This window comes from Scleropages formosus, chromosome 15, assembly GCF_900964775.1.
Source record: "Scleropages formosus chromosome 15, fSclFor1.1, whole genome shotgun sequence".
Lineage (NCBI taxonomy): Eukaryota > Metazoa > Chordata > Actinopteri > Osteoglossiformes > Osteoglossidae > Scleropages > Scleropages formosus.
The window spans coordinates 5,867,676-5,895,310 of record NC_041820.1 but is presented as its reverse complement, the minus strand read 5'-3'; the positions used below and the strand labels follow the sequence as shown (position 1 = coordinate 5,895,310).

The 27,635-nt window shown below is 48.8% G+C and overlaps 1 protein-coding gene across 8 annotated transcripts in view; it reads right to left on the bottom strand.

Moving 5' to 3' along the window:
• Positions 1-27,426, bottom strand: part of LOC108941420 (AT-rich interactive domain-containing protein 1B-like) — a 115,748-nt gene extending 88,322 nt beyond the window's left edge. For 3 of the 8 annotated variants that reach the window (XM_029258503.1, XM_029258505.1, XM_029258506.1), the window contains exons 1-3: positions 25,379-26,895; positions 10,027-10,227; positions 420-557 (exon numbers count right to left, since the gene is read on the bottom strand). In XM_029258503.1, the coding sequence (XP_029114336.1) occupies positions 420-557; positions 10,027-10,227; positions 25,379-26,584 (1,545 nt within the window). In that variant the 5' untranslated portion in view covers positions 26,585-26,895. Of the gene's footprint in view, positions 1-419; positions 558-10,026; positions 10,228-25,378; positions 26,896-27,217 lie in introns of those variants that run through there. The other 5 variants (XM_029258504.1, XM_029258508.1, XM_029258501.1 and 2 more) reach the window with 4 other exon arrangements.
• Positions 27,427-27,635: the final 209 nt, after the last annotated feature.

Genomic DNA, 27,635 nt, shown 5'->3' with positions numbered 1-27,635 from the left:
AAGAGCCAGCTGCATGTTCACAGGGGGCTTCTGAAGACACGGAAAGCTGGCATTGACATCCAAGACCCCCCCGGCTGTGCACTCCTTGCCATCCTCCACTCCCAAAACAGACCTGCCGCGTGCTTCGCGTTGACACTCAACTACGCCACAAAGAGTGAACCTGAAGGAAACATGCGAGAGTTTACATTAAATGAATATTCGCAGGCAGATGCTTTGGGGTGGAACTCCTCGGGATAAACCTCTCGTGTGAACTGGCTACAACGGTGAAATACGTCATCAGAACCAAGCAGGCCCTGGTGACATGTGCATAGCTGTGACGAGACCCCCGAGCAGGAAGCTGCAGGAACTCTAAAAGGAAAAGAGGTGTGGGCAGCTGGGGGCAATACAGCAGAGCGCACAATTACGGAGCACAGCGTTACCTGTTGGGTCGGGGCACGGGTGTGGCCATAAGGGGGTGGGGCTTGAGCCGTGGGCTGTTGGGGTTGGCCGAAGTATGAGGGCTGTCCTTGCTGGCAGTATCCGCCCACTCCTTGCTGACCGTACTGAGGGGGCATCTGCTGGAAGGTGCAAGAAGAAGCAGAAGAGAGACGTCAGAGTGGGACACGTCCAGCCCCACTCCCCCACCTTGTCCATCACCCACTCGTTTCCCCTTTGCGTGCCCAGTCAAACGCCACTCACGGCTCTCTGTACAAACATCTGCCGTCACACTCGCAACCCATTTAGAAGTTCAGACACATACTAACAGGGACACTCACTTAGGGAGGGAAAACTGATAGATGAGAAGACCGGGAACACAATAAACCCATCAAAACCTTTGGCACAACAGTCTTCGACGGGCAATTACGCCTAAGAGGATACATTACACCCTTTCAATAATCGACATGGAAAGGGGCTCTTAAGGATGTCAAAATCTCATTTCGCTGGTCCTAAAACAGGGCCTCGTCAGGAAGGAAGACGTTTTGGCTCAGCGCTGAGATTAGTCTGGACCGCAGTACACAAACGTGAAAAACGTGGACCCGATTCGCCCAATGAGCACTAATTGGCTTTTACATTCAGTCAGTGACAGTGTTCTCTAGACACTAGCAAACATTTATTCCATGTATGAAAAAGGTTTTTTCCTGGTACCAAAGAGAAACAAACATTTTCCTTGAGAGCTTTTCAAGTCAATGCGGGCAGAGTAAAAGGCAGAGAGGACCAGAGCAAGGACCCAGCAAGGGGAAACTCAATAGGCTTTTCAGTTACAACAAAAGTTCAAGTAGATGTTCAACCAACTGCATGTGACCCTCAGAGTTCATGAACAGCTTTTCCTCCCAACACAGTTCAGGCCTTAGACATAACACCCCCCCCCCCACCTCAAACCAGTGAGAAGGCCAGACAGCCATACCAGCCAGGACTGAAGCGAGGGGAAAGAAAAAAGAGCCGTCGTAATAAGAGACATATGGCAGCACAAAGGCATTCCAGAGGGGAGCAACCAAGCTTTAAAATACCATATTTTTAAAATACCAGTCAAATACTCTGAGGTTTCCATTCCATGTCTGCTGTGAAAGATTCAGACTGGAATGGGGTGGGCGATTCAATCGTACACACACACACACACACACACACACACACACACACACACACACACACACACACAAAGCAAAGGGCTCAGGTTCACGACTTTCTTTGGACTGCAATATTTTCCCCATGTGCAAATACCCCGCTGCTGACTCTCTGTGGCTGTACACACCCCCCCAAGGGCCCGGTCCAAGATGTTTTCCCATGTAGCATTAAACACATTAAACGTCACGGCTAATTCACCCCAAATGGGGGGGGGGGGGGTGCGGGAGGGAAGGGGAGCCATCACAGCACATGTGAAAGCTCCTTAAGTCCCTTCGTACGAGAAAGTGTACAAGTGCTCGGCAGAGGGGGCCGCGTGCCACCTTGACACCAGTCATCACCGCACATTGTAAGCTGCTCAAATCAAAGCCTCCTTCAGCAGTGCCCTTTCATCGCCGGTGTGAAAAATGCACACTCAAGGATATTTCCTCTGACTCAGGCAGCAGGTCGGACGACACAAAGAAGGGACAGCACCTCAATTGTCACCGCTCATATGAAAGCGAGCCCTTTTTATTGGACCTTCTCCCAGGTTGCACGTGGAATCCAAGGTTCTGAGGGCAGATCTTGTTACCTCGAGTGTGCCAGTGGGAGTTGGAGGAGTCTCATTCTTCCCCCAAGCGACCATTCGACACCGCACCAAGCCTGGGATCGGGCCTCGTGGGTGTGGGCAGGCTTTCCGAGATCGTGTCTGGAGTGACCATCTGAACACACTAACCCTGGTCACCAGGGCAGAGCTCTTACTAACCTTCTCACCCCCGATCAGTCAACAAGCTGCGATGCATCTCACAGGGAAGACGGGCAACCGATCCATGTCAGTGGAGTTCGTTTTGGATCCTCAAAACAATTATTGATTAGTAAGCCACTTATGAATGTGGCTCATCTTATCTTCTGCAAGAACAAGTGGCAAAAAAAAAAAAAAGGCTCAATTAGCCTTTGACTCTCCAGGGCCCATCTGAGGGTCAACACTTTTTGTCCAAACAGTTCCTCTAGAGATCTCCTTGTTTACTTCCAGGTCCCGATTTGCACTCTGCTGCCCCACTAGGTGGACCGGGAACAGCTGGGCCCACAGGACAGCCACACTCAGTCGACGTGTGTGAGGACGATCGTGTGCTCAGCATCCCTCCATGAGTCGCGTGCCCTCCCTTGCCGTACCATGCCAGCAAGAGTAGCGCCAGTGACCAGCTTGTTTTTGGAAACATCCAATTGTATGCATGAGAAACACTTGAGGGCTCCGCAAACCGCCGTGCTCTTAGAAACAAATTGATCCAGTAAGAAAAGGCAAAGCGCTTCAAAACAGATGTAAGACCGAGCCCAGAACAAGCTAATGGAATTCCAGGTGTTTGTTTCAGCAGGCTGCTCCGGTTTGTTTTCTGTTTCGTTCAGCAGAATGGAAAATGATCTGCTGAAACGAAACTGCCGTTATGAGACATGAATACAAATCAACGGTACGGGCTCAACTAAAAAAGCCAGGCAGCGGAAAGAGGATGGTGATGGGGTGTGAGCTAGCTGGAATCAAACACGCCTCAAACTGCTGCTGCTTTGGCTGTAATACAATTTATAGCGTTTAGGATGATCGGGGAGCTGGGGGGTGCAGCTCTTTGTAATTCAATTGGACCGTTGAACTGAAGTAGGAGTTTTTGTAATTTTAGAGGCACACGCCACGGCCCACTGCCCAGGCATCCTGTGCCAAAGTGCTGGTCCCATTTGAGTGACACATGGATTAAGCCAACCAGAGCGAAGCCGGGTTGTTGAACACCACAGACGGACATGACGGGAATACAGTGGGGAGCGTTGGCAGCCCCCCCCCCCCCCCACACACACACACACACACACACACACACACGTGCTTTCCTCACAGGGCAGTGTGTCAACTTGGAGGGGTTCTGCGACCACCGCAATGACAGACCAGAGATCCTAACCGACAGGAGCCTCCTCTCTTCCTGTGCCACGGTACACCGAGTTCAGCAAGGCGGCGGCAGCACCGCTGGAGGAGCATCTCTGCAGGCTCACTGCAAATAAACACTATAAATAAACAATAAACACGTGTCAGCGAACCACAGTGAGCGAAGGCCAGAGAATTCCCCAAGTGGTGTTTCATTTACACCGGCTGGATTAAAGCAACCCGGCGAGGCCTTGACGCACCACAGCCTCAGAGAGATGAAGTGCACACTGTCAGGGTGACACCTTGCCATATGTCAATGCCCCCAAAAGGTGTCTGACCCTCACCTTTCCACAGACAAACTCCCATCTTGCCCTAGCAGAATAGGGGAAACTGAACCAAGGGCGTAAGGCAAGGAACGTGCACTCGCGCTCCTCTCCGAGGTCACACGGAAACGAACACGGTCAGCGCATGACCCAAAACACCCCCTGCACCTCCTCCAAGGTAGTTTCAAGTAACCAGACTCTACGTAGCATCAGTGTTGGCACAAAGAGTGGTATGGATCCACAACATGGCTCACTTTAGCACAGTTTGCGATTACCCTCGTTCTATTTAGGGTGCACCACTCGCACCGAATTGAATAACTGGATTAATTTAACCTTATTATTTAATGAGTTATGCAACCTCATTTAGACATCACATGCTCGGGTCAGTCATTACTGGCACAAGAACGGCTCGAGTACCAAACGCAGAAGAGCGAGCCGAAAGCGTGGCGGAAGCAGTCCCACTTGGGTAACCTGGCTCCAGCAGCGGGGAGCATGCCCTCCCCGGTGGGATTAGCTTCCCGGGGCTTCTCATTATGCCAGAGAGCCGGATTCATCAAAGCACCGCGAACGAAAAAGTCAGAGCCACATTATAGATGCGAGAGCGAGCGACTCAGCCAAGACTGGCGTACCAAATCGCCCGCTAATTTACCGTGACTGGAAATCGCCTTCCGAGAATCGGCCATCACTAATCGCCTGCGAAAAAGGGCTTCATTTCTTATGCATTTTCTGCAGCTTCTGTCCTCTCGTGCTTTTGGCCGTGCAGAAGCAAAGTCTCACCTTGCCTCTTTATGTTCACCATGATGACGACCACCACCAGCACCCCTTACACAACGGGACACTTTCACTGCAGTAGTTTAGGCCCGGAATCTTGCTTGACGGTACATCACCAGCATCCTTCCCAGGACTTGAGCTGGCAACCATCTGCCTGCAAGTCAGCAAAAGTCTCACTAAAGCTACCTGCTGCCACCAAGTAAAGCGACTGACTTTGGCGTTTTGTTTTCGTTGTGGCCTCCAGCGAAAGCAGCAGCAAGCCGCCATGAAGAGGCACACAGTGCCTTGCTGTAGGTATCCCATCACCTGCAATATCACACAGATGAGGGGGGACTGGGATAAAGCGAGCGCTCGGCATCGACGTTAAGCAAGCGGATTATCTAAGGAGAGCGTCTGCATTTTTGTTTTGTTCCTAAATGCTGGCAAGCCACAAGCTGTGTGGAACACGCATCCGTACAGGTAAATCTACAAGCGACACACTCCATTTACAGGTGCGCATGACCCAAAAAAACCTGTTCTCTCCCTCACACACAAACAAAACTATCTGGTCTAACACGTCCTCCTATTAGGTACTACGGAGCAGGTGTTGCGAGAACGTAGTGACCCGTCACCTCCAGTCACCAACAGAAGCAGATACTGGAAATGATCCGTAGTCCGACAAACCGCAAAAATTGATTGAACGCTCCTAGACTGTCACTTTCGCAAAACAAAAGTACATTAAATAAATATACATAAAATTAACACGCTCAAAGCAAACATGACAGTCAACAGGGCTGTCTGGAAAGGGCCCAGAAACACAGTATATACCCATGTTTAACACACTAAAATATTCCCGAACCTCATAAATACATTGATTTTTAGCGAAGCGCATTACAGGTGAGCGCAGCCTTCCTCACCCAGAGTTATAAATAAATTTTCTCTACCCTTCTGTCCCAGTTAGCAGACTGAAGACACGCTTCTCTTCATTTGGCAGCATCAAACACAAGTGCCGCCGATAACAAAGACAGTAGGAGTAATTTCGCGTGGAGCGCTGCGATATGTGAAATATCAGACAAAAAAGCCATTACTGCCTTGTCTCCCTCTCTCTCTTTCAAATACAATTTCCTTTCTGTAACAGAAAATTCAGGCTGTTCAGCAGAACACAAGTACATAAAGAAGGGAAGAGGGGGAGAGAAGAGAAAAAAAAAAAAAAAGAATGACATCTTCCTTTGAACCAGGGGCCATTGTGAAAAGAACTTTCCTTCGGTTCGTTGGACAAAGCGGAGGATGTTGAAGCACCTCCATCAGGAGCTGCCGGACGTCGCGTGGTGGACTGGCGTGTCAGACGGGAGGCGGGTCGCCGTTACGGATGAGAGCAGCCCATTAGGCGCTCCAACGCTCGTCCGGTCCGCGCTAATTAATTGGCCCTAAATCTCCGTCTGTCCCGCAAAAGTTGGGGGGGGTTCACTTTCATCAATCAGCCTTGATCACCGTCGTCTGTCTTCGGTCTTCCTTCCCGGTCTTTTGGAAAGCAGGTTCCAACACACCCTGAGCCAATGCATTCAAAAATAAAAAAATAAATAAAATACATTTTTAGAAATAAATACATTCTTTGAAGGCTTGTCTGTAGCATTTCAGAGTGCTTCAAAGGATTTTTCCACCGAAAATTTTTTTTTTTTTTTGGGCAACTTTAAACGCAGTGCAGTCGTCATCCTGATTCAAGTTCTGACTGTCGCAATAACCTCAAGAAAATGTCTTTGTTCTACCAGTACAACACGACTTCTCATCCAGCTGGAAACTAAGCTGACAAAACATGGAACGGCTCTTCACCTTAACCTGGTTACTTCATTCATTACAACTAGGCAGCAGATTGTTTTAAGTGGCAGTGCTAGTTGTGGTCCCCCCCGAGGCCCTAAGAGACATTTAATATTACTTATTTATTCACTTTTCTCCAAAGCGACTTGTAACGATAAGGTTACAATTATTTACCCATTTATACAGCTGGGTAATTTTACTGGAGCAATTTAGGGTAAGTACCGTGCTCAAGGGCAGTACAGCCGGAGGAGAGTTTCAAACTCGCAACCTTTTATTCAAAGGTAGCAGCTGAACAGCGCACCTGTGCCCAACTTACAGCGAGAAGTTCTTACACCAAGTGACTGACAGTGATTTACTCATTTTTAGAGGTGGGAAGTTTTCAGTGGAGGAATTCAGGGTGGAAAGCTTTATTAGGGCTACCACAGCAGGAGCGGGGATTCGAACCCGGGACCTTCGGCTGCAGAGCGGCGGCTCCAGTTATTACCCCTCGCAATTGGGAGGAGAACCGAGCAGGCGCGCGCCTCTCCACCAGGGCCAGGGGGGCTGGGAAGAGCGAGGCGTCACCGTCAAGGCCCCGCGCACACTGTTGCTGCCCTTCCAGTCCACTTTAATAGTTAGATTCTATTAAGTTGGGCAGGAGTGCGAGAGCAGCGACACGGACCGGTAATGGCTTCTCCTGCCTTGTTGACACATTTTCCTCCTTTCATTTCACAGGCAATCTTTTCTTCCCTCCCCCCTCCTCCTTCACATCAAACGTTAATGTTTCCTTCAAATTCTTTTCCTCTCCGTCTGCCAACTTTGACATCACAGGAAATTACAGTGGAATTGGCAGACTTTTTACTTTCAAGTTCATTCCACTTGCAAACAAACGCAGCCGAACCCCATCGCGTGCTTTTCTCGGCGGCCTCGACCGTCGCGTTTGTTCCCTCCGCTGAACGCGGAGCCTATATCGGCGCCACGGCGCTCTGCGAAACGAGCCAAGGTCGGGAGGAAGTGCGGGGGCCGACACTTCTCAGGGTAAAACGGATTTGATGCAGGCACTCAAACTGATGACAGCCAAACAAGTCACCTCAAATGACCGCTTGCATCGATGCCATTGCTGCGACGGACCGGCCTGTCGACCAACCGCACCACCTTTGTTCTCCGGACCTATCAGGAGAAAGGTAGCACCCGGAGGTCCTCGTCCGTGCAGTTTTTGGGGGGGGCTGAGTACAGCGCGTCCTCTTTACCGGACACGCGGTCATTCGACGTCGTGTTGGATGACATGTCAGTAACGTACCCTGGATGGGCAGCAACCACGTATGTTACTGTACTGCGTTATTGTTCTGCATTAGCAGATCAGCAATACAGTCGGACCAGTGGTTCACCTGCGTACCGCTGTTACTACTTACCCATTTACACAGCTGGGTCATTATACTGGAGTAATTTAGGATAAGTACCTTGCTCAAGGGTATTACAGCTGGAGATGACACTCAAACCTGTGACCTTTGGGTCCAAAGGCACCAGCTCTAACAGTACACTACCAGCTGCCCACAAATCTGTAACCACCCATTGCAACTGGTCATTTAAGAGGAGGAGCCATAATCATTAGTATAGAAATCAAAGCAGAAACATGAGCGATTGTGACAAAACCCTCAAAGCACCGCGAGCTGCCTCAGCTGTATGGTTTTGGCTGGGCTCAATTTTTCCATTGGGAAAGTGAGCCGGCTGGATTTTTTTTATTCATTATTTATGGGAGAGCTGTCGGATAATCGAATCTTTGGGTGAAGAACTGCCAGATAAAGAGAATGCAGGCTGCTGTACAGGTCTGTATTCTTCCCATTCTCTTCCCTAGGTACCATCACATGGGGGGGTGACAACTACCTGGGGGGTGGGGCAGCAGACACCTGTGATGTCACATTTCTTCACTGTGGGGTAAGGATGCCTGCTCGAGCCGTTCGCTGCACCGTGCCAGAAATGCAGTGCATTGTGGGAGGTGCCAGCGGCCTTCTGTACTCCCCCATGTGCTCCAGATAATAAAACACATGAATACCGTGCAAAGCTTTTTGTCCCCTCGGTATCTCTCCAAGGGAAAGGCGAGCAAATCGATTCATTTTCATTTGTCGGCCTCATTATATTGTATGTCATATCTAAGCACATCAAATCATACAAAACATTCCATCTTTCTTATTATAAACTCATTACTTTCAGTTAGTTATATTTCACAATTACACTGTAGTGCTTTCACTTTAATGTCAGCAGCAGATAATTATAACTTTAGAAGTTATCTCCCTTGGCCATATCCAGGGATAACAACTAATTTCACTAATTATTTTTCCTGGCTGCTTTGTGACTGCCGGGGCCAGGGTCGCTCCGCTCTCTAACGGACCGACTGAATGGGACTTGATTTCCCCCTACCTGCTCCTTCTCCAGGGCGGAACGTGCCAGTGTCACTGCGGCGCCGCCAGCGGTCCGGAGTCTGCCCTGTTGTGCACTGCCCACCTTTCCGGCGCAATTGCTTGTGCCGCATCACCACCCCGGAATTCCACTCTAATTGGGAGTTTTAAAAACCGTACAGCTGATGACAAGCTAATATTGAATATATCACAGGGGGAACATGTAGTAGCACCCCCTTCCCCAAAATAAATAAATAAAAAATACAAAGACCCTGCAAACGCGGTAATTCGAGGAAGCGCGTGCTCTCCGAGGAGCCGAAGCGACCCACCAGCCTTTCTTGGCTCGTGTGTTACTGGAGTGACAAAGGGTATCTGTCAGTCAACATAACCAGCTCAGCAAACACGGGCTCAGCACTTCCCTCGGCATTTGACATGGCCAGAAAGCAAGGCTGAGAGAGACAGAGATGCTGCGGTCTGTAGTGGTGAGAGGCCGTTCAATGCCAGTGGACCCTCTTGAAGCCCGCTGCTCTCTCGAGATGAATTGGACTGCAACCAGGAAGCCCAACTAAATATAGAAAGGAGGCAAATGGACACTTTACACTGAGAACTGCCAGATCTCACTGTGCCGGCAGCGATGGGAGTTTCAGCACGCATGAAGCTCGACTGCAGCGCCACCTTTTTGCTCTTCCGCTTCAGATCATCAGAACAGAGCCAGGAAAATATCCACGTCCATGCAGGACAAAACCAGGGCAAGCGAATATGGATTCTTTACACCAGATGACAGTGCTCAAGATAGATGGACCTCAAAGACCCCTGTGGATAAATAATTACTGCTGAAAGCTTCTCAACAGTGTCTCCCCAAAAAAAATAAAAAAAATAAAATAAATAATCCACAGGGAGCGCAGCCACGAATTCGAGTGACACTTCGACGCCAGCAGCAGAAACACAAACAACGCTGCTTTTCACCTGAGCTACAATCTGAAATTAAGAACAAGAGTGACTTCGTTCTGCAAAAAGCAAAAACGGACACATCAGTAATGGGCTCGTCCACCATCTGAGAACTGCACATACTGCGTATGAATCAGCACTCCAATGACTCACCCCTAAGTGACACGGGCTCACCCGTTTGAGGGGGAATGCTCTCACTCACACACAGATCAATTACATCCACAAATTCTTGTTTGTTCTGTAAATGTCACTGTGATTAATATGCAGCTGCAACCACATTCGACACACGGTGGATTATTGACCAGATGAAGCAGAGACGCACAATGAAACGAACCTGTTGCTGAGGGTACTGCATGCCGGCCATGCCCACTTGGCCCCTCGCCTGCATGCCCATTGGGTAACGATGAGGAGGGGGCGGAGACCCGTAGGGCTGGCTGGGGTAAGGACTACCCTGTTGCTGCTGCTGCGAGAAGGGGCTGCTGCCCATCCCATAGAGCTGGGAGCGCTTCATCGCCATGAAGTCCATGGGGGGCACCTGTGAGCAACAGAGAGGGTCAGGTGATGTCAGCATCCAGCATCGTCACAGGCTACACCCCTCCTGCTCATCCCAAACAGCAAATGCAGTGCTGCAGATCTAATAATAAATAAATAATTTAAACAAAAATGAAAGCTGTGCCGGGAGCAATTATTCCTTTTGTGTATTCCAGCTCTTTTACGGTTTTTCCAGCAAGTAGGAAGAAATATCAATAGATGTCAGGTTGATGCTAATCCATCAAGAAAAACACACACACACGCACAGTATAGAAGGACAAATTTGTTCCCGCACACAATCAAAAAAGCAGATCATGTCAAATGTCCCATTTCCTCTCACTTTGCCTCGTGTGTCCCAGTTGTGTGCGCCTACCTCTTCCGGTGAAGCCATGTCTTTCTAGTTAATTCTGCCTCGCGGTATATCACACCCTAGAGCTCAGTCCCCCTGAGCAGAAACACATAGTTGGCAAACACCGAGGCTGGAAGGAAAGAAAAGCACCCTTTGGTTTTAACTACAGGGTATATTAAGGGAAATGAAAGTTACGGCAGAAGACATCAGCGCTCACAAAAATATATACAGGAACACAAACTTTTATGCTCTGCTGAACACGACAGGCTGTTAAGGTAATGAAAAGGCAGGGATAAAAGCAGCGCGGCAGCCAGCGTGGACCTCACAGTCGACACCCCCGCCCCCCCTGGGTGATCCGCTCCCACCTCCTAGGCCTTTGGGCCAACGTGAGCTCAGGTGTATTTAGCAAGCAATGGATCGACAGGCTTAAAAGACCACCTGTAAGATATAGTGTGTGTATGTAGTATACGGTAAGCCCCCCGCCCCAAAAAAAACACACACAACCCTGCTCACACTCCAACACAGCGCCAATCATGCTAGCTTCCTTTTCCTAATTGGACAAATCTCTAACTTCCTGCAGGAAGCCTGTGGCACTGAGCCCAAAGGAGAGCTCCCACAGGTCCCGCCTCTCCACAGCCGCCACGCGAGGGGGGTATCCTGTACGGGACAGATGTTTTCGCTTTGCCCCCCCTCGGCACCTTGGAGAGGGGCCAGACTGCAATCTGCTTGCCTCTGATGCGGCGTCTCCGGAATTCGGGGATAATTATCATTATTACGCTGGTTTTCCCCCTGCAGTCCCGCTGAAGCAGGTCCGGTCCTCACACACAGCGTGCGTCAAACCCTGTTGCTAATCGGGCTGTCTGCACTGAGGCCTCTCGGTGCCACCGCCGCCTCCACCAGCTCTCCCGATCTCCACCTTCAACATTTTCAAGAAATAAAACAGCCCTGACATTCCTCAAGTAAATGACACAAACGGCATAACAAGAACAACCCTCAGTGTGTGGCCTCAAAAATGTCCCCACAGGACACACACATGTCTACAGCGCGCTGCACGCCGCACCCACCCACGACACTGAACTGAGCCCGAGACAGGTGAGCACCATAGGCCATATGCTTGACAGCTGGGATCAGCGCTTTGTGGTCCTCCGACTCTTTGGCATAGACACAGACACCTCACGGATCCTTCCCATAATCCCCCTCCGCCGACCGTCGTCTCTCTATCAGTCCTGCTGCACAATTCCATTAATTAGAGTGGGATCGCTGCAGTCAGGGGTTGAAAAATATAGGGCACTGTGCCACCCACAATGTGGGCCACGGTTAAGGTCGCTTCCCACTTCCTTCCGTCCTGCTCAAGTGGAGGGCTAAATAAATAAATAAAAACAAACTTATTCCAGCAAATCTATGCCAGTAGCAGCCAAGTTGTCAACCCATCCGTAGCACGCCGGGGCGGTCTGAAGGGGGGGCGGTGCCCGAGGCGGAACAGCAGCAGCTGAACCTGATCAAGGCCTTCACTTCTTCTCCCGGTTCGAGCAGTGACGGAGAGCGAGCAAGTGAGGAGCTGACGCCGGCAACGACCCCGAGATGCCGGAAACAGAGAGCACGCCCACAACCCCGAACCCGATCACAGCCCCTCATCCCGAGCACCCCCACTAGACACCAGTTCCCTGTACCTCCTTTTCCCCCTGTCCCTTTGTCTGCTGGTCCTCCCACTGTTGAATAAACACCCCCCCCCTCCCCCAACAACCCACCTGTTTGTGTCGGCACTTCTTGTTACACCATCCCACAGCCCCGACGGAGTACGAGAGGTAAGACATTGCTCATGCACTGGCGAACGTGAGCTCTCAGGTTTACATTTATTCATTTAGCTGATGCTTTTCTCCAAAGTGACTTACAATTATTTACCATCATCTATATTACTTCATACAGCTGGGTAATTTTACTCAAGCAATTTAGGATAAGCACCTTGCTCAAAGGGTACTACAGCCGGAGGTGGGAACAGAACCTGCAACCTTTGGGTCCAAAGTCAGCAGCTCTACGCGACACTGGAACTCAAAGGGTCGGTCAGCGCGTTCCCCCCCCCCCCCCCCCACTCGTGACCTCTACTTGTTTTCCCCACCAATAACTTGCTTCAACATTCATCCAAAGCAACTTAGGGCACTTGAGCCCATTTACACAGCTGTGTAGTTTCACTGGTGTAACTTTACTAGCGTTTTTCCATCAAGAATTACATCAGTTACAGTGAGTGGAACATTGACCAACAACCTTCCAGTTACCAACCCACATCCTTCTGATGCTCTCCCAAAAAACGGTGAAGCTCATCAAGAATGACAGGCAAGGACATCTCCGTGGCGAGGGTTACCTTGTCATGACGTGAAAGAACTTCACGGGTTCAAAGTCGAGGAGTAACACTAGGAAGGACCGCTTGGCAACCGCCCGGATGAGGGTTCACCCCACTCCCACCTCATCCCCTTTCGCGATTCCCCCCCGACTAAACGGTGCATCACGCTTTGAGCGGCGCACCCAAGCGCCTCCAAAAAGGTCCCTCTTAGTTCGCTTTGCGCGGACGAGCCTTTCCAGCAGGCATCCCTGCCAGCGAACACCCGACTCGGCACCGCTGCCAACGTGAGCAGGCACACACAGACACCATTTGCAGGTAATTGTGTTTCAGCTGTTTTTCTGGGGTCAGGGCCCACACAGGGCACTGGATCAGAGAACAGTTTAACACTTTCATTACAGCACGCAGCACTAAATGTCAGTGCCACCGAAGGACTGAAGGTCTCCGAGAAGTCACTGCACATTACAGAAAAATTACTGAAACTCCTCATGTTACCAGTTGCATAAAAACACCACTTACGTTTGGTATAATTAATATGAGGACACTGTATACTCGGGATTACTTCTCTATTGGTGGCGTATACTGACCCCCAGCAGAGACACAGAACCGGTTATGCTAATCAATATGTTAATATACATCCATGTTTAATCCATGGATGTGTTTTTACATGTGTCTGAGCTGGACTCCCCCCCCCATCCACTCCTGCCATGGACAGTCCCTCTGACCTTTCATGTCCCTCATTTTTACAGCCTCTCCCACACCCACTGTGGAGAAGAGGAGCACTGAGCCCCCTGTCATTAGCAGAGGACATGGGGAGATACCCTGTCGGGAGTCTGCCTCTCCAGAGAAAGCTCATCGGTGGCTGGGGTACGAACGTCCACTAGCGAAGCGCAACAGACCAAAGAAACTAAAGACACAGCTGATAGCAGCCTCCAAAACGACAGACCAGCTGGACTGGAACCTGGCTCCGCTCACAGCCACAGCTCCGCCCACTGATCCACTCTCGATAGGTGGACCATCTTATAGGGAAACTACAGCAAAGCTCTGCCAAGACAACCACAACCCTCACCCCTGCAGAGGAGCAAAGTGACTGCAACTACAGGCTGGCTCCGCCCACACAACCACATGACTTTCATGCCACAGTTCCCATTCTCTCTCACACACGCGCACACACACACACACACACACACACACACACACACACACACGCGCAGCCCCTCTACGGCCCTCTCTTCCGGCATACCCCATATTCAGAAAAGCATATTAAAATGCAATTTTCTAGGCTGAAACAGCAGATAAACTGAATGGGAGGACAATGTCAACTAAGGCCACTCAAGCTGAGTCTGAGGTCCAGAAGCTTCTCTCCTTCATGTCCTCCACCTCCATGTGGGTGAACGTTAGAGGAGGACGGAGCCCATCAACTGGTCCCTTTCATGTCTAACAAAATCCAGGCCAGTTTAACTCTGGATCTGGAGAAAATTACATTCAAGTTGCTGTAACTCACCCACCCACCAGGGATTCAAACACACTTGCAGCTGCAAAACACACAGAAAGCCTATTTTCACAAATATCAGTCGCAGCTCTCAGCAGACAAGATGACTGTATGACACACACACACACACACACACACACACACACACACACACACACACACACACACACACGGTGCATCGCATTACAGCAATAAAGTTGGCTGCGCCGACAGCCCGGAACAGCAAAGCGAGAGTAATGCTGTGGACGCGATTCCATATTAATGTGTGCAAATTCCCTGCTTCTGCTGACTAAGATTAGAAAATTAATTTCATGGATGCAGAGACAATACTGATGTCATCAAACATTAAAAAAAAAAAAAAAAAAAAAAAATCCCCACACAGGGTTTAACTATTTGTTGCCTGGTTTCCATCCATTTTCTTCCCAGAGACCTTCACTAAAGAAACATGCAAGACATGTGTTGTGTGCCGGGGGGGGAGAATAAGGGAAGTGTGTTTTAATGTAGCATTTATAGCACGTTACATTATTAAAGAGCAACATCTACATCGATGGCACATCTTACACACAGAACTATTGATTTGTAGCCCTGGCGTCAGTGTGAAGACGCAGGATCAACACTAAACATCTGCCAAACACCACCTTCGGTGCTTATGAAACAGACTCTTGAAACATTTCTAATATCGATTATTGAAAGGACTCTCAAAATAAAGGCTATCATTTCATAAACGGCTCTTGATAGCAGGCCGAAGACCCTCCCAAAAAGAAATGCTGTTGCGCACGCATACACACATCTATGACCATTCTATGGTGAAGGGGGGAAATTTAAAAAATAAAATATAAAAAAAAAAAAAAAAAAAAAAAAAAACACACACACAAAGAGGGTCGATGTACATGCCCCCAGCGATGCTCTTTACACCACGCATCTCATGCAGTCTGCAAACTTTCTAGTGTCTTGAAAACACACTGTGGTGCGTTTACTGCGGTGCGTTTACTGCAGACGTCACGAGGTCCACCCATGTACATGGCCACCTGTAGCAGGTAAGACACCACACACCTGACTTCCACCACTAGCAGCATTATGCTTAAGGCACCGTATATACACACACACACACACACACACACACACACGTTGATGGCAGAACGGGAAGGGGGGGGGACACAAGTGGCTGCACGGTTATTTAGTTGGAGGGCAGCCACACTGCGTGATGAATTTTACTCCAATGTCACATCAATATCGAGATGCCGGAGAGCGGCACTTACGCAACAACGATATTAAAGGACTCGAGCGCAATACCGAAAGAACCCAATAACTCCAGAGTGAGAGGGAGAGCAAGGCAGCTGGTTAATCAAAGGAAATTTGTACCGTTTTGCAGCTTCTGAAAAATACCAGTGTAAACAGAGAGATTAAATATGCATTAAATTTTACTTATTCGGGGAAATTAGTGCAGTAATAGAAAGCCAGCGTTTGGCAGCCGGGAGTGTCCACGTCGGCAAAGGAAAGTATTATTAAATGTATTTATAAATTAGCAATGTTTTTTTCCTCTAATGAATTCAGAGAGAAAGTGGCGGGCAAACATGTTTACATCCATTAATAAGAGGGAGGGGAAAAAATAAAATTACATTTAAAAAAAAAAAAAAAAAAAAAAAAAAAAAAAAAAAAAAAAGTTCTGTAGGGCTGAAAATCAGTCTTATCCAATCGATCGATGTGCTCCATAACGAAACAGGTACAATTCTGGATCCCAGCCGCTTCAGCTCGTTTCCGAAGCCAACCCTGAAGACACGGCGGCAGGCAGGTCTGCTCTTCTCGGACCCTCACCCACACGGGTTTGCAGGCTGATGGTTTCCCGTTAAGTCCCAGGAGACGGCCACGCTGAGAACTTGTGATCAATTGCTCGAGTGAACTACTTAGTTGTATAAAAGTGGCGAAAGCAGGTAAATCTGGATACAAGCTGCAGTTCAGCCCATTTACAGAACAGCGTGACACGAGTACGATGTGGATATCCACACTCTCCTCACAAAAGCCAATTTATCACTTTGAAATCAAACAGATATTGTGACCTTCAATCCTCCAGCAGTTATTAGATACTCATTAAAAGTCACCTGACACCATTTTAATGGAATTGATTTAATTACCAGGCCTGCTAACATTGACTGCCTGTTTTACTCAAAAGGATGTTTACAAAGTTAATTAAGGAGAAAAAAAAAAAATGCATTGATTTTAATATTTTTTCCCCTCCCATCATTCGTACACTTGATGTGCTTGGAATGTCAGCAGCAGGCCGACGGTGGCGGTCCTGGAACAGGTCAAGACGCCAGCTCCTGGGGGCCAGGGTCCTTGAAGGAGAGAAGCTTCCAGATTTCACACTGGGTTCTGCACTCGGAGTGGTGCGAAAGGACGAGGCGCCAGGGGGGTCGACCGCCCTCCTAGCGCCCACAATGGACTCCTCAACCTGAAGATTTTTGGGGAACTGGCCCCTTTGAACAAGAACCAAAACCGAATTAACGGGGGGGGGGGGATCGTCCTCCACGATGTAATCAAAGTGCAGGAGCGTGACCTCGGGAAACCGCAGGCCCCGGAAAGAAGCTGGAGAGCACTCGTCTTTTTAATTGCTGTTATTGGATGGAGGGACGGCGGGCAGAGAGCACGCGCTCATCCTGATTACGGGCCGTGTCGAGTGTTGGCGCTTTGGGATTATTTTCATAACACTGTTCATCGTTCCCGTTTCATAATGTCCCTGTTCCCTCTGTTTGGGCAAAGACCAATATGTACATGAAAATAAAATTTGATTTCCTCCATCTTCCAGCACTCATAAACAATCAGCCCTAGTAGGTGCTATTTCAGCTTAGCAATTACACGGATTTTACCATTTGTGACCGTGCGAGCGTAGGCGGAACAGCCGGCACCGACCCAAACTGACCCAGATTGGTCCACCACTTGGCTTTCGCTGCCCCTCAGAGAACTGCTCAATGACCGGTTTGCCGTATCAGGTTATCACTGTCAAATTTAAGACCAAACATGTCCAATACGATGGACAGGGAAGCCAAGTCCTGCTCTCCTGGCACAAGGTGCAAATGCAAGATTGCAGTTATTCATTCAACTCACTTATCGAAATCAACTTACAATTATTTACCCGTTTATACAGCTTGGTCATTTTCCTGGAACAATTAAAGGTAAGTACCTTGCTCAAGGGTACTACAGAAGTTGGTGAGACTCAAACCAGTGACCTTTGGGTCTAAAGACAGAAGATCTAACCACTGCACCACCAGCTGTCCCCACATGAGCAAACCAGGAAAATCTCAAATACATTACTTTTTAGATGGTCCAATACAGTATTCCTGAAGTCCCCAGCCTGTATAGCCACTTGCACAGGCTTGGGTACGACACAGGACACCAGCCCAAGGCGAACATGTCCAAGAAGAGCACAGCTTTGCCTACTGCCCCTACTCCCTGGCCCCCAAAGCCCTCGACTGACCATGAGCCATGGTGCTCAACCTAAAAATCAGGTGCTTTTTGGGATACAACAAATTAAAACAGGAGTGAACAGCTCCAAGGCAGCATTGCTCACAAAGAGAAGGGAAGTTTCGCTGCTGCTCCTCAAGCTGCTTTCCACATCGGACCCTTTCGACCCACAGCTCGAGATTTTTTGGGCACTCATAAAATTAAATGCAACGCAAAATACAGAAACACTGTCACTGCAGTCTGACACCAGATCACAGAGGAAAAGTAGAAGTGTCAAGGAAAGAACCCAAAAAACCTCATCTCATTAAGATTCAGAAAGAATAAAGAATTATTCTTCCAAGAAACACGACCACAGAGCACGGTTCACATTACCTCGTTCAAACCCAACGGAACTAAGTGACCAACAAATGTTTTTCATGTGCGTTTCATGAGCAATTCCTACTCGTCTCTGAAGACCACGGATTCGATGCCAGAATGGGAGCGAAGTTACCCGTAAAAACAGGACGTGTCCTCTTTCCTGGGCCTAATTTAGGATTCAATTACAATGCTCTCTAAAACCGTCGACTTCACAATTAATTATTTTGAGATTAGCCTGACAGTAATGGGCCTCCCACCATTGCACGCTGAAGACGGCAGGGCCAAAACTAGGGACCTCGCTGCATGTGCTCGATAATATATAAATAAATCTGCCCCACACACGGAACCCCTTATGCTCCCCCCATCTCTCCTCATTCTAAGGTTCCTCTTATTTTCTGTTTTTATTCTCACATCACTGCTCATCTGTATACAATGAATATTAGTTCATGGGCTGGAGTGTTTCAGTTTTTTTTCCACCCTTTATTATTTCTAAGAGCCACTTGGGTCCGCTGTCAGCATCACCAGAGAAAACGCTGACGGATAGTTGGATGGTGATGGCGGAGGCAGCCGCTGCAAGGCGTAAACGAAAACCCATAGTCAAAACACTGATTGAAGGCACGCAAAGCATTTTGCATGCTCCTGCCTCCTGCCCCACCCCCACCCCCACCCCCACCCGGGTCGCCCCCGCACGCTCGCGACGAATGGCTCCCCCTGCGGCACACGCCACCCCATATACGGTTTATTTAAATATTTGATATGCAAGCAGTCATAAAACAAGTGTCATAACATGCAGAAAATGACACGCGGGCAGGCCATTATGCATAATAGGTTCTGATGCAGCAGGGCCATTGTTTAGCCCAAGCTAATATACAAAACGCTTAGCGAAAAGCAACAGGGAATAAAGGCGGGGGGTGTAGGGGCTGTGTATGCAGAAATGAGACTGCTGTATAACACAGGGCGACAATAGCGCAATGTAAACAACGCACTTTATATTATAGTTCTGTGGCTCTCCTCAAGGCCTGGGGGGCACCAAGCGCCAAGGCTATATTACATCGAAACACAGGAACTCTGGATTATTCTGACATATTTACAGCAGGAACGTCAGGAAGGGTGCATGCGTGCGCACACCCCCAGTGATAAATCCCCAAATTATTTCCAAATTATTCTGTGCTGCTTGCTGGGACCACGCCGTGCTCCAGAGGAAAACGCCACGCAAAGCGGAATGTCGGCGTCTCACTGACCGAGCGCTTCCCCACCGCAACGGGCTTTAAGATTAATTAGGCAGCGCTCGTTTGACCTTTGAAAGGAGTGCCGAGGAGGTATCTTGTTCTTCTGCCTGTTCGGCAAGCTGCTACATTGGGTCATAGCGCTGCCAACGCATGACACAGGGTCCAATGGTCAATGAGAGGTGGGCTGGGCGACCCCACGCTTCATTGGCCTCTAACCTCCAGAGCTGGGAAGACTGCAGTTCTGTCCCTTATCTTCAACCCAAGTAATGATTTCATACCAATCCCCCTCTGCCCCCAAATATAGCTGCTGCATGAAATGTGAAGCAGAATCCAGTTGTCACCCTGAAGACCAGCAAGATCTCCTTGGCAACATGTGTCCAGTTGACCGCACCCGCCTTGTCCCCCTGCATCACAGATGGGAGTATGGAAACGTTCCGCTCTAGCAAGTCCCCAGGAATCCATGGCATGATCGTAGTCCGCGACGAAACAGCCCGACAGGTCCGGCCTGCCAGATTTAGCATGGCAAACAGTTACCGTGCATCAAATTATATATTTTTCTTCTTGAAGTAGTGGTGCAAGATTCAAACAAAACCGTAGAGTCGTGTTCATTCCCCCCATGCCTTCTCATGCGAGGCATACACTGTACCAACCAACCTCAGTTTAGGACTTTGGCAAAGGCAGAGCGAAATCAGTAGTAGTTGCAAAATAAAAATTAAACATAAGCCCAAGCAACAATCCACATTGAGAGCTAGCTCTGTAAAAAGGGAAGCAGGTCACTGCAGCCCCTCTGGATGAAGAAGCGTGCCACTACCCAGCTACACATCATGGTAATGTGATCTACAAAACAGCAAATAAAAATGCCTTCTGACACAGAGACGACATTATAGTAACCTTTATGCATTTACCCTACAAGGAGGCTGGATGTTCATCAAAAGGCAAAACATACCCAATGCTGGGTCCCGTATGGACAGTGATGGAGCAACTACAATAAAGCGGAAGCAGCCAACTGACACTGTAAACAGTAAGGTGTGTGTATACAAGAATGTCACACAGCCCCTCGGTACTCCGCAGGCCTGGAGGAGAACCGTCAAACGTGTCACCTCAAGGCAAGTCGCATTGTCATTTCAACCATATACAGCTGGGACAGTATACAGTGAACCGAAACATTCTTTCGAGGACCATGGTGCTACATAACACACAAAGCTACTTACACAGGACTACATATAAGTGCACATGACCAAGACATGTGCAAACAGCACAAAACAGTTCAGTAAAAACAGAACATTACTATAGAAAAATATACTAATTAGCACAAAAATAAATGAATGAATAATATAATGAATAAATGTAAATACTTTATCAGTACAGTATCGTGGAATGTGTATCCATGTTTAACCTGCTGCATTCACCGTTTCACACACACACACACACACACACACACACACACACACACACACACACACACACGTACTGATGGAGCCTTCATGAAGAATCTCATCTCATGATGTTTCAATGTTTTCTTTGATGGTGAAACAGCAAAAACTTCCTTATTAGGTCACATGATTGTCAGGAATCTGTACTCAGTGAATTTGATTTATCCACGGCGCAAACATCCAGCATAAAATTCATATAAAAAAAACAATAAGAGAGCAAAATGCATCAACTTGTTTTCCACCACCTCTACTCTGTGGAAAGGCGAGCCCGTTCGTGAACGCCAAGGGGACGGGGTGGGGGTTTAAGAAATCCCCCCCTCTCTCAAGAAAGAGGGCTGCCATTCAGGGCCCTCCGCACATGGCTAATTTACATATGTGAAGGTCACCCACTTCTGAGGGGTGGGGCCTCCAAAGGACTCTCCATGCTGGCCCTGTGCCTAAAAAGTGTGATTACACTGTAGAAAGAAGATAGCCCTGGGTAAGTGGGGGGGGGAGGGGGGGCTGAGAGAGAGAGCACAAGAGAAAGACCGACTGTTGCAGAGTCAATATACAGGTTACAAACAAAACACATGTACATTGTAGTTGAGAGCTGGGCAAATCCCATAGATTACTCCACCCCACCCCAAGCCTCAGGTCTGTCTGTCACCACTGTCACGCTGTTAAAACAGCATATTCATTCATTTACATTTATTTACTTAGCAGATGCTCTGACACTTTTCTCCAAAACAACTAAATGCTGCGCTGCCTATAGTTAATTTACCCCCCTCTTTTATAAACTGCACCAATTTAAGATAAGTACCTTGCTCAAGGATACTACACTTCCAATCCCCCCCCAGAACTCTCCAGTAGAACTCTGAGGATCTCACTGTTGACGGTGCAGCCCAATCAAACCCGGGCAAAATGGGACAGGCAAGGTGCAGCCGTAGTGACCGGAAGGCGAAGGCACACCTGACATCCCAGTGCAGACCTGTAGCCCTTCTACCTGCATGTGTGTACGAGTGCGTTGGTCAGTCTGGCACAAAACAGCACCTGAGGAGCAAAGGAGTCGAAGTCGTAACAGCAAATCAGTTTCAGAAAGAAATCAAACTGCGGATGGCGACAACCACGCTAGTGGATTTTCTTTGACAATCCTTCAATTCATTTTGAAAGAAGCGCAACTATCTTTTGAAAACACCCTGCCTTCAACTGTTCTCAGCATCACAAATGTAAGGAAAAGAACTCCATCTGTCTAAAACACACCTATTACATGTCTAGCATGCAAGTCTGACTCAACAGTTTTCTGAAAATGACAAACTGGGATTAATGGACATTTGAACAAAACCCACAGGTAGTCTTGGCATAAGCCAGCTGCCAATTGCACTGCTGCGTACCACATTTTATCCTGCAAGATGCAACATCCAGCCGGCCCCTTATCAGAAGCAAGGGGGGAGGAGATGGGGGGGAAAAAAAAAAAAAAAAAAAAAAAAAAAACTTAAAATTTCAGTCACTTCTAATCAGTAAGTCAGGTGCCTGCCATGTAAACCGTGACTGCAGAGTACTGCGGTCTCAACACAACAAGTCAGCCAGCACAGTAAGGGTGACAACTGCTGTGACAGCATCTACACCCATATTGGGAAGTGCGACGGTCCTCACTGTGATGACAACTGCTGAACGCAGAACTGAACGGAAGGATCACCATCAAAAATCTGGCATGTGACTTCTGGCAACCACGGGGTGGACAGAGAGTCATCTCTCTGGCCCTGCAGCAAAGCACCATCAGTATTGGTTTCTCCCCTAACTCAGACAGGCCCCAGTAGCTGGAAAGTATGAATGATGCTGCTCTGACAGCAGAGACCAGCTGCAGCACCAGGAAAGGGAGCCCTCCAGCCATACAAAAACTGCCCAACTCTTTCCCCTTCCCCAAAAACCAGGAAGGAAAAAAGGTGGAACCTGTGAATTTATGCAGTTTGCTTCTGTAGATAAAGAAGGGAAAAAAGCTGAGAGAAGATGAAAACAGGGAGAGATGTTTGTCCTTGTGCTCCCAAAAGCATGCAGAAACGGGCAAAACCACACAGACTCTCCCGTGCAAGCAGGAGCGGGACAAATTCGGCCACAGCGCAGACCTCCACTGGAGGCCAGCTGTGACTATTAGGTCACGGAGCAGCTAGGTTGCATTAAGCAATAAGTGACTTTAGAGTCAACTTTTCATTATGTGTAGCAAATAGGCGCAAAGTCGGCCCCATCTAAAGCGGCCTCATACCTCTTACCCAAAATCATTTCACCCAGCATGCCAAATCAGGAAAGTAACCAACTTTTTGCACCTGAAGCTTATTTTCAGACACTGATCTAAGATTCTGAGAAATGGCAGTTCATCTTAAACCACCACAGGAGTTGTACATGTAAACAATGGCCCGTTTGTTGTTACACTTGTACAGGGCAGAGGGCATGTTGAACAAACACACCTGTAATGTGGGAAACATTTCCAACACATGGAGTCCCTCTGTTAGATACCTTTTTAAATTTCCATTTAAGATTCAATTTCATCTTCCACGGTCCTCCAGCACGAATGAATTTAAATTGCAATACCTACAAGGGGGGAGGGAGGGGGGGAAGTTGTCCCCTTCTGTCCGCTACTATGGATGGCATGAAACCACTACAGTAATTGAAATGAATGTAAATGAACAGAACAAGAGCAAGGAGAATAAAAGAACGATTTGTCAGGTTTGAGTTAAAAAGTAGGTCGGCTGATATTTCATCACAATTCATTTCTCAAAAACCCAAGACCCAAAGCACAGTGCAATAAAACGCTTCTTCCAAGGATGTATTCACAGGAAGGCCCCAGAGTGCATATTAGCCAATGCTAGTGCATCCAGGTCATTTTGTAACTCTTCAGTAAAATCTATCAATCAACACAGAGCATTTTCCACCTACCCAACACACCCTGAGGAGCAAAAACATCATGGGGGGGGTGGGGGAACGCATGGAAAGATACCTCCAATAACCACCAAAGCACACTTACAATGTTAAGGCCACAGAATTCAGCACAACTTTCAAGGAAAAATGTGGCCTAAAATCATTTGGAGTCTCCAAAAAAAAAAAAAAAAAAAAAAAAAAAAAAAAAAAAGCTTGTTCAAGGGTAAATATACAGTAGCTTCTTCCAGAAAGTGAAACCCCACCTTTGGTGATGAAATGAACCTAAATTACACTTTGGGTGCAAGGTTTCAGTTCTCGCCATCAAACAACGGCTCCCAGCCCGTTCCCCTCCCCCAAAAACCACTTTCGCTGCACCGGACTGACACTGCGTTTGTGGCTGAACAAGACCAGAAACCCACCCACATGACATGATTTAACTTTTTATTCAATGGAAATTCATTTCTGTCCAACCACTAGCTGTTCTTCCATGTACCATAATGCCACATGGCCTTTGAAGCCAGCAATAAAATAATGCCAATAAATGACTGGGTAAGTCTGGCTAGACCCATTTCAGACTTATTTTAAGTTATCCGTATAAAAACTATACGTGTCACTTTCTACATAAACTCGGAAAAAAAACAGATTAAAAAAAAGTTGTAATTAATTACCAGGAAACAATCAATCAACCCGGAGAGTAATAAATGGACTTCCCGCGAGACAGCGCGCACGTCCGCGCTGCGCGTACACGCAGACCCCCCTCGGGCACGCGGCCGACCGGAACAGCCAATCAGCGGGTAGATCGGGTGTTAACGCGGAGGCGGTGGTGTGGCGGCCGTCCGAGCCACTTTACCTCCGCAATTCAAACTAAACTTGGGCGCTGTGTGGCGGTTCACTGCGAAACGTCCATTAAAAATAACCCCGAGTATTTATTTTTCTAATATGCGTTTATCAGACGCGTTGAAACATTGGTATGTACAGTGACGAGTTGGCTGTGAGACTGAGCTCTGGATAAAAACGTGTCTACAATCACGTCGACACGACGGCGCACCTCCAGCGCTAGTTGACTTATTTTTGAACGCATTTTATGTACTTCAGCGACGAAACCACTTCTACTTTTATCAGTGTCAAAATGTTTCATTCAAATTAAAACCAAAGCAGAGACAATCCATTGTGTCCCCTTTAATTAAATTTACCTCAGTGTACGTGCGAGAATGTTCTACGGTTTCCAACGCGGTGAATAAACTCACCAATTCAAATCCTTAAGATTTCAAAAATTTCTTTTTAAAAAAAAAAAAAAAAAAAAAAAAAGTGTCAGAATAGACCGAAAGCTGTTACTTTTCTAAATATTTGTGTACGAGTCACAGATTCTTGTCCATATGGAAAGTTCACTTGGAAGAAAGAAAATTACTGCTTATTATGTGATTATGTATTTCGTGCATTATTTTCTCTAACAAAAAAAAAAAAAAAAAAAAAAAAAAAAAAAAAAAAGGCACAACACACAGACAGAGAACCGGGGAAAGTCGGGACTCGGGAAACAACGTCCAGGCAACGTTCTCACAGCGTAAACGGAACGCCTCCGGAGGGGGAGGGAGGAGACCGCGGGGCTCACCTGCGCTCTGCTCACGCCCTGTCCGCCGTGTCCGGGGCTCAGCGCGGCGTGGCTCCTTTGTTGCGCCCCCCAGCCGTGCACGCCGGACGCGTACTGGGAGCCCATGTCCTTGCCCACCCCCGGCTGTTGCTGCCCCGCCGCGGGGGTGTAGTCCTGGTAGCCGCCGCCATAGCCCCTCATCATGGGGCTGGGGGAGGTGAGCAGCTGGTTCAGGGTGGGGGTCGCCCCGGTGGGGTGCTGACTCTGCCCGGGGAACCTCTGAAACCCCCCGGACGTGGAAGCGGAGGCCATGGAGGCTTTCCCGAGGTTGCCGGCCGCGCTGCTCCCCGCGGCGATCGCCATGTTGCTCCCGCCCTGCCTCGAGGAGCTCATGACGCCGTACCCCCCGCTGCCGAAGGCCGCCCGGTAGCCGCCGTACTGGTTGTACTGGCTGTTGTGGAAGCCGTCGTGGGAGTTGAGCGCCGGATCCACGATGCCCACGCCGGGGTTTTGTTGTCCGCCATGTTTATCAAAGCACGGCCCTGCTCGGGCACTGCCGTAGTAGTGAGCAGGATGGTGAGGAGCATGAGGAGGATGGTGGCTGAAGTCGGACGCCGCGCCGTTGCCCCTCGCGCCGCCCGCTGGCCCCGAGTTCTCGAGCTCGTGCTCGTACCCGGAGCCCATCCGCTCGCCCGGTTTGCACGGACGGTGCTCCTCCTCACTTTTGCTCAGCATCTGCTGCTGCTGCTCGACCTGGTTTGCCAACGCGATGTCCTTACCCGCATGGGGCCGACCGTCCCCTTCCCCCTCTCTCTCCCTCGGACCCGGAGCCAGGCTGCTGTTAGTGTTGTTGGTTGGCATGAGACGCGCGTGCTGCGGCGGCGGCGGCGGCTGCTGCTGCGGAGCTGCGGGATCTCCTCCCCCGATCATCCTCATCTTGTGGTTCGCCATGAGACCCGTGTCCACGCCGGGGTTCGGAGCGGAACCGGCCGGGTTCCCCCCGTCCTTGTCTCGCGGGTTGGCCGCGCTCGGCTCGCTGTGGTGATGATGGTGGTGGTGATGGTGATGATGATGGTCTACATTGTTCACGGATCGAGTCCCGTCCGCCGCCCTGAGCGCGGGTCCAGAGCCCTGCACGGCGGAGCTCCGCTCCTGGTTCAAGCCGCCCGAAAGAGCGGGGTTTTTACCGCTGGTCGCCGCCGGAGCCGATGCCACTTGCGCGGCCATGATCGCCCCTACATCTCAGAGGACCACCATAAGATCGGCGGCTGAGTGAGAGGAGCTGACAGCAGCGAGCCGATGAAAAGAAAGAGTGGAGAAGGAGAAAATATCCTTCAATTCATGGGCAAAAACACACAGCAGTATCCAGGAACTCGTTAATATCTGGTCCCCCTCAGTGACAGCGGCTGCCGCGGTCACCTCGATCACATTTCACGTTAAAAGTTTTCCTCCACGTTTAAATGAAACTTTTCTTGTTCCCGTGCCTCTGTAACCCGGATATGGGCGAGCGATCGTTTCCCAGAGCCTCCGTGGCCCAGCGTGGCCTGAGACGGAGCGGATCCGCTGCTTATTATCGGTTTTGTGGACGCGCGTCGCCCGCAAAACCAGGACTGGAGTTCCACTGCAAAGTGGGTTCGATTAGCCGACGCAACACTAAACTGGGTTTATTGTGGAAATCCAAAATTAAGACTCATTTTCAAATGGTGTTTGTGTATCAACGCAAGGCACGAGGGCATAATTCAAATACATCCCAGAAAATGCCTTTTGTTATGTGCTTCTGTCAGGCTATCCAGGCAGTATATTTATTGACCCCTTAAAAACTGATTATATTCTGTTGCATATTGGTGTGAAAATACTTACACAGCAGCAGGTAGCGAAGTAGTTAGAATTACTGCCTTTGTGCTCAGAGGTCACACAGGTTCAAATCCCTCCTCCTGCTGTAGTAGACTATCTTCAAGCAAGCTCCTTACCATGAATTGATCTAGGAAAAATTATCCAGCTGTGCGTAAAACCACAATAGAGATGATATTTTTAATGTTTTTCACAAGTTCTATTATTACTATTATTAATGCGGACAGACTGAACTACAGAGATATGCATGTTCCACAGTTCGTTCTGCAGCGCTTCCTCGTGTCCTATGAATAGGATCGCTGACTCCATTCCGGGGCTCCATTCCGTGATTGAAGTTCTTCCCTCCCCGAGGCTCAGTCCACTTTCCTGCTTCGCTGAGACTGGGACTGATCCACATACAACCAAAGGACCATTTCCTTAGTGTGTA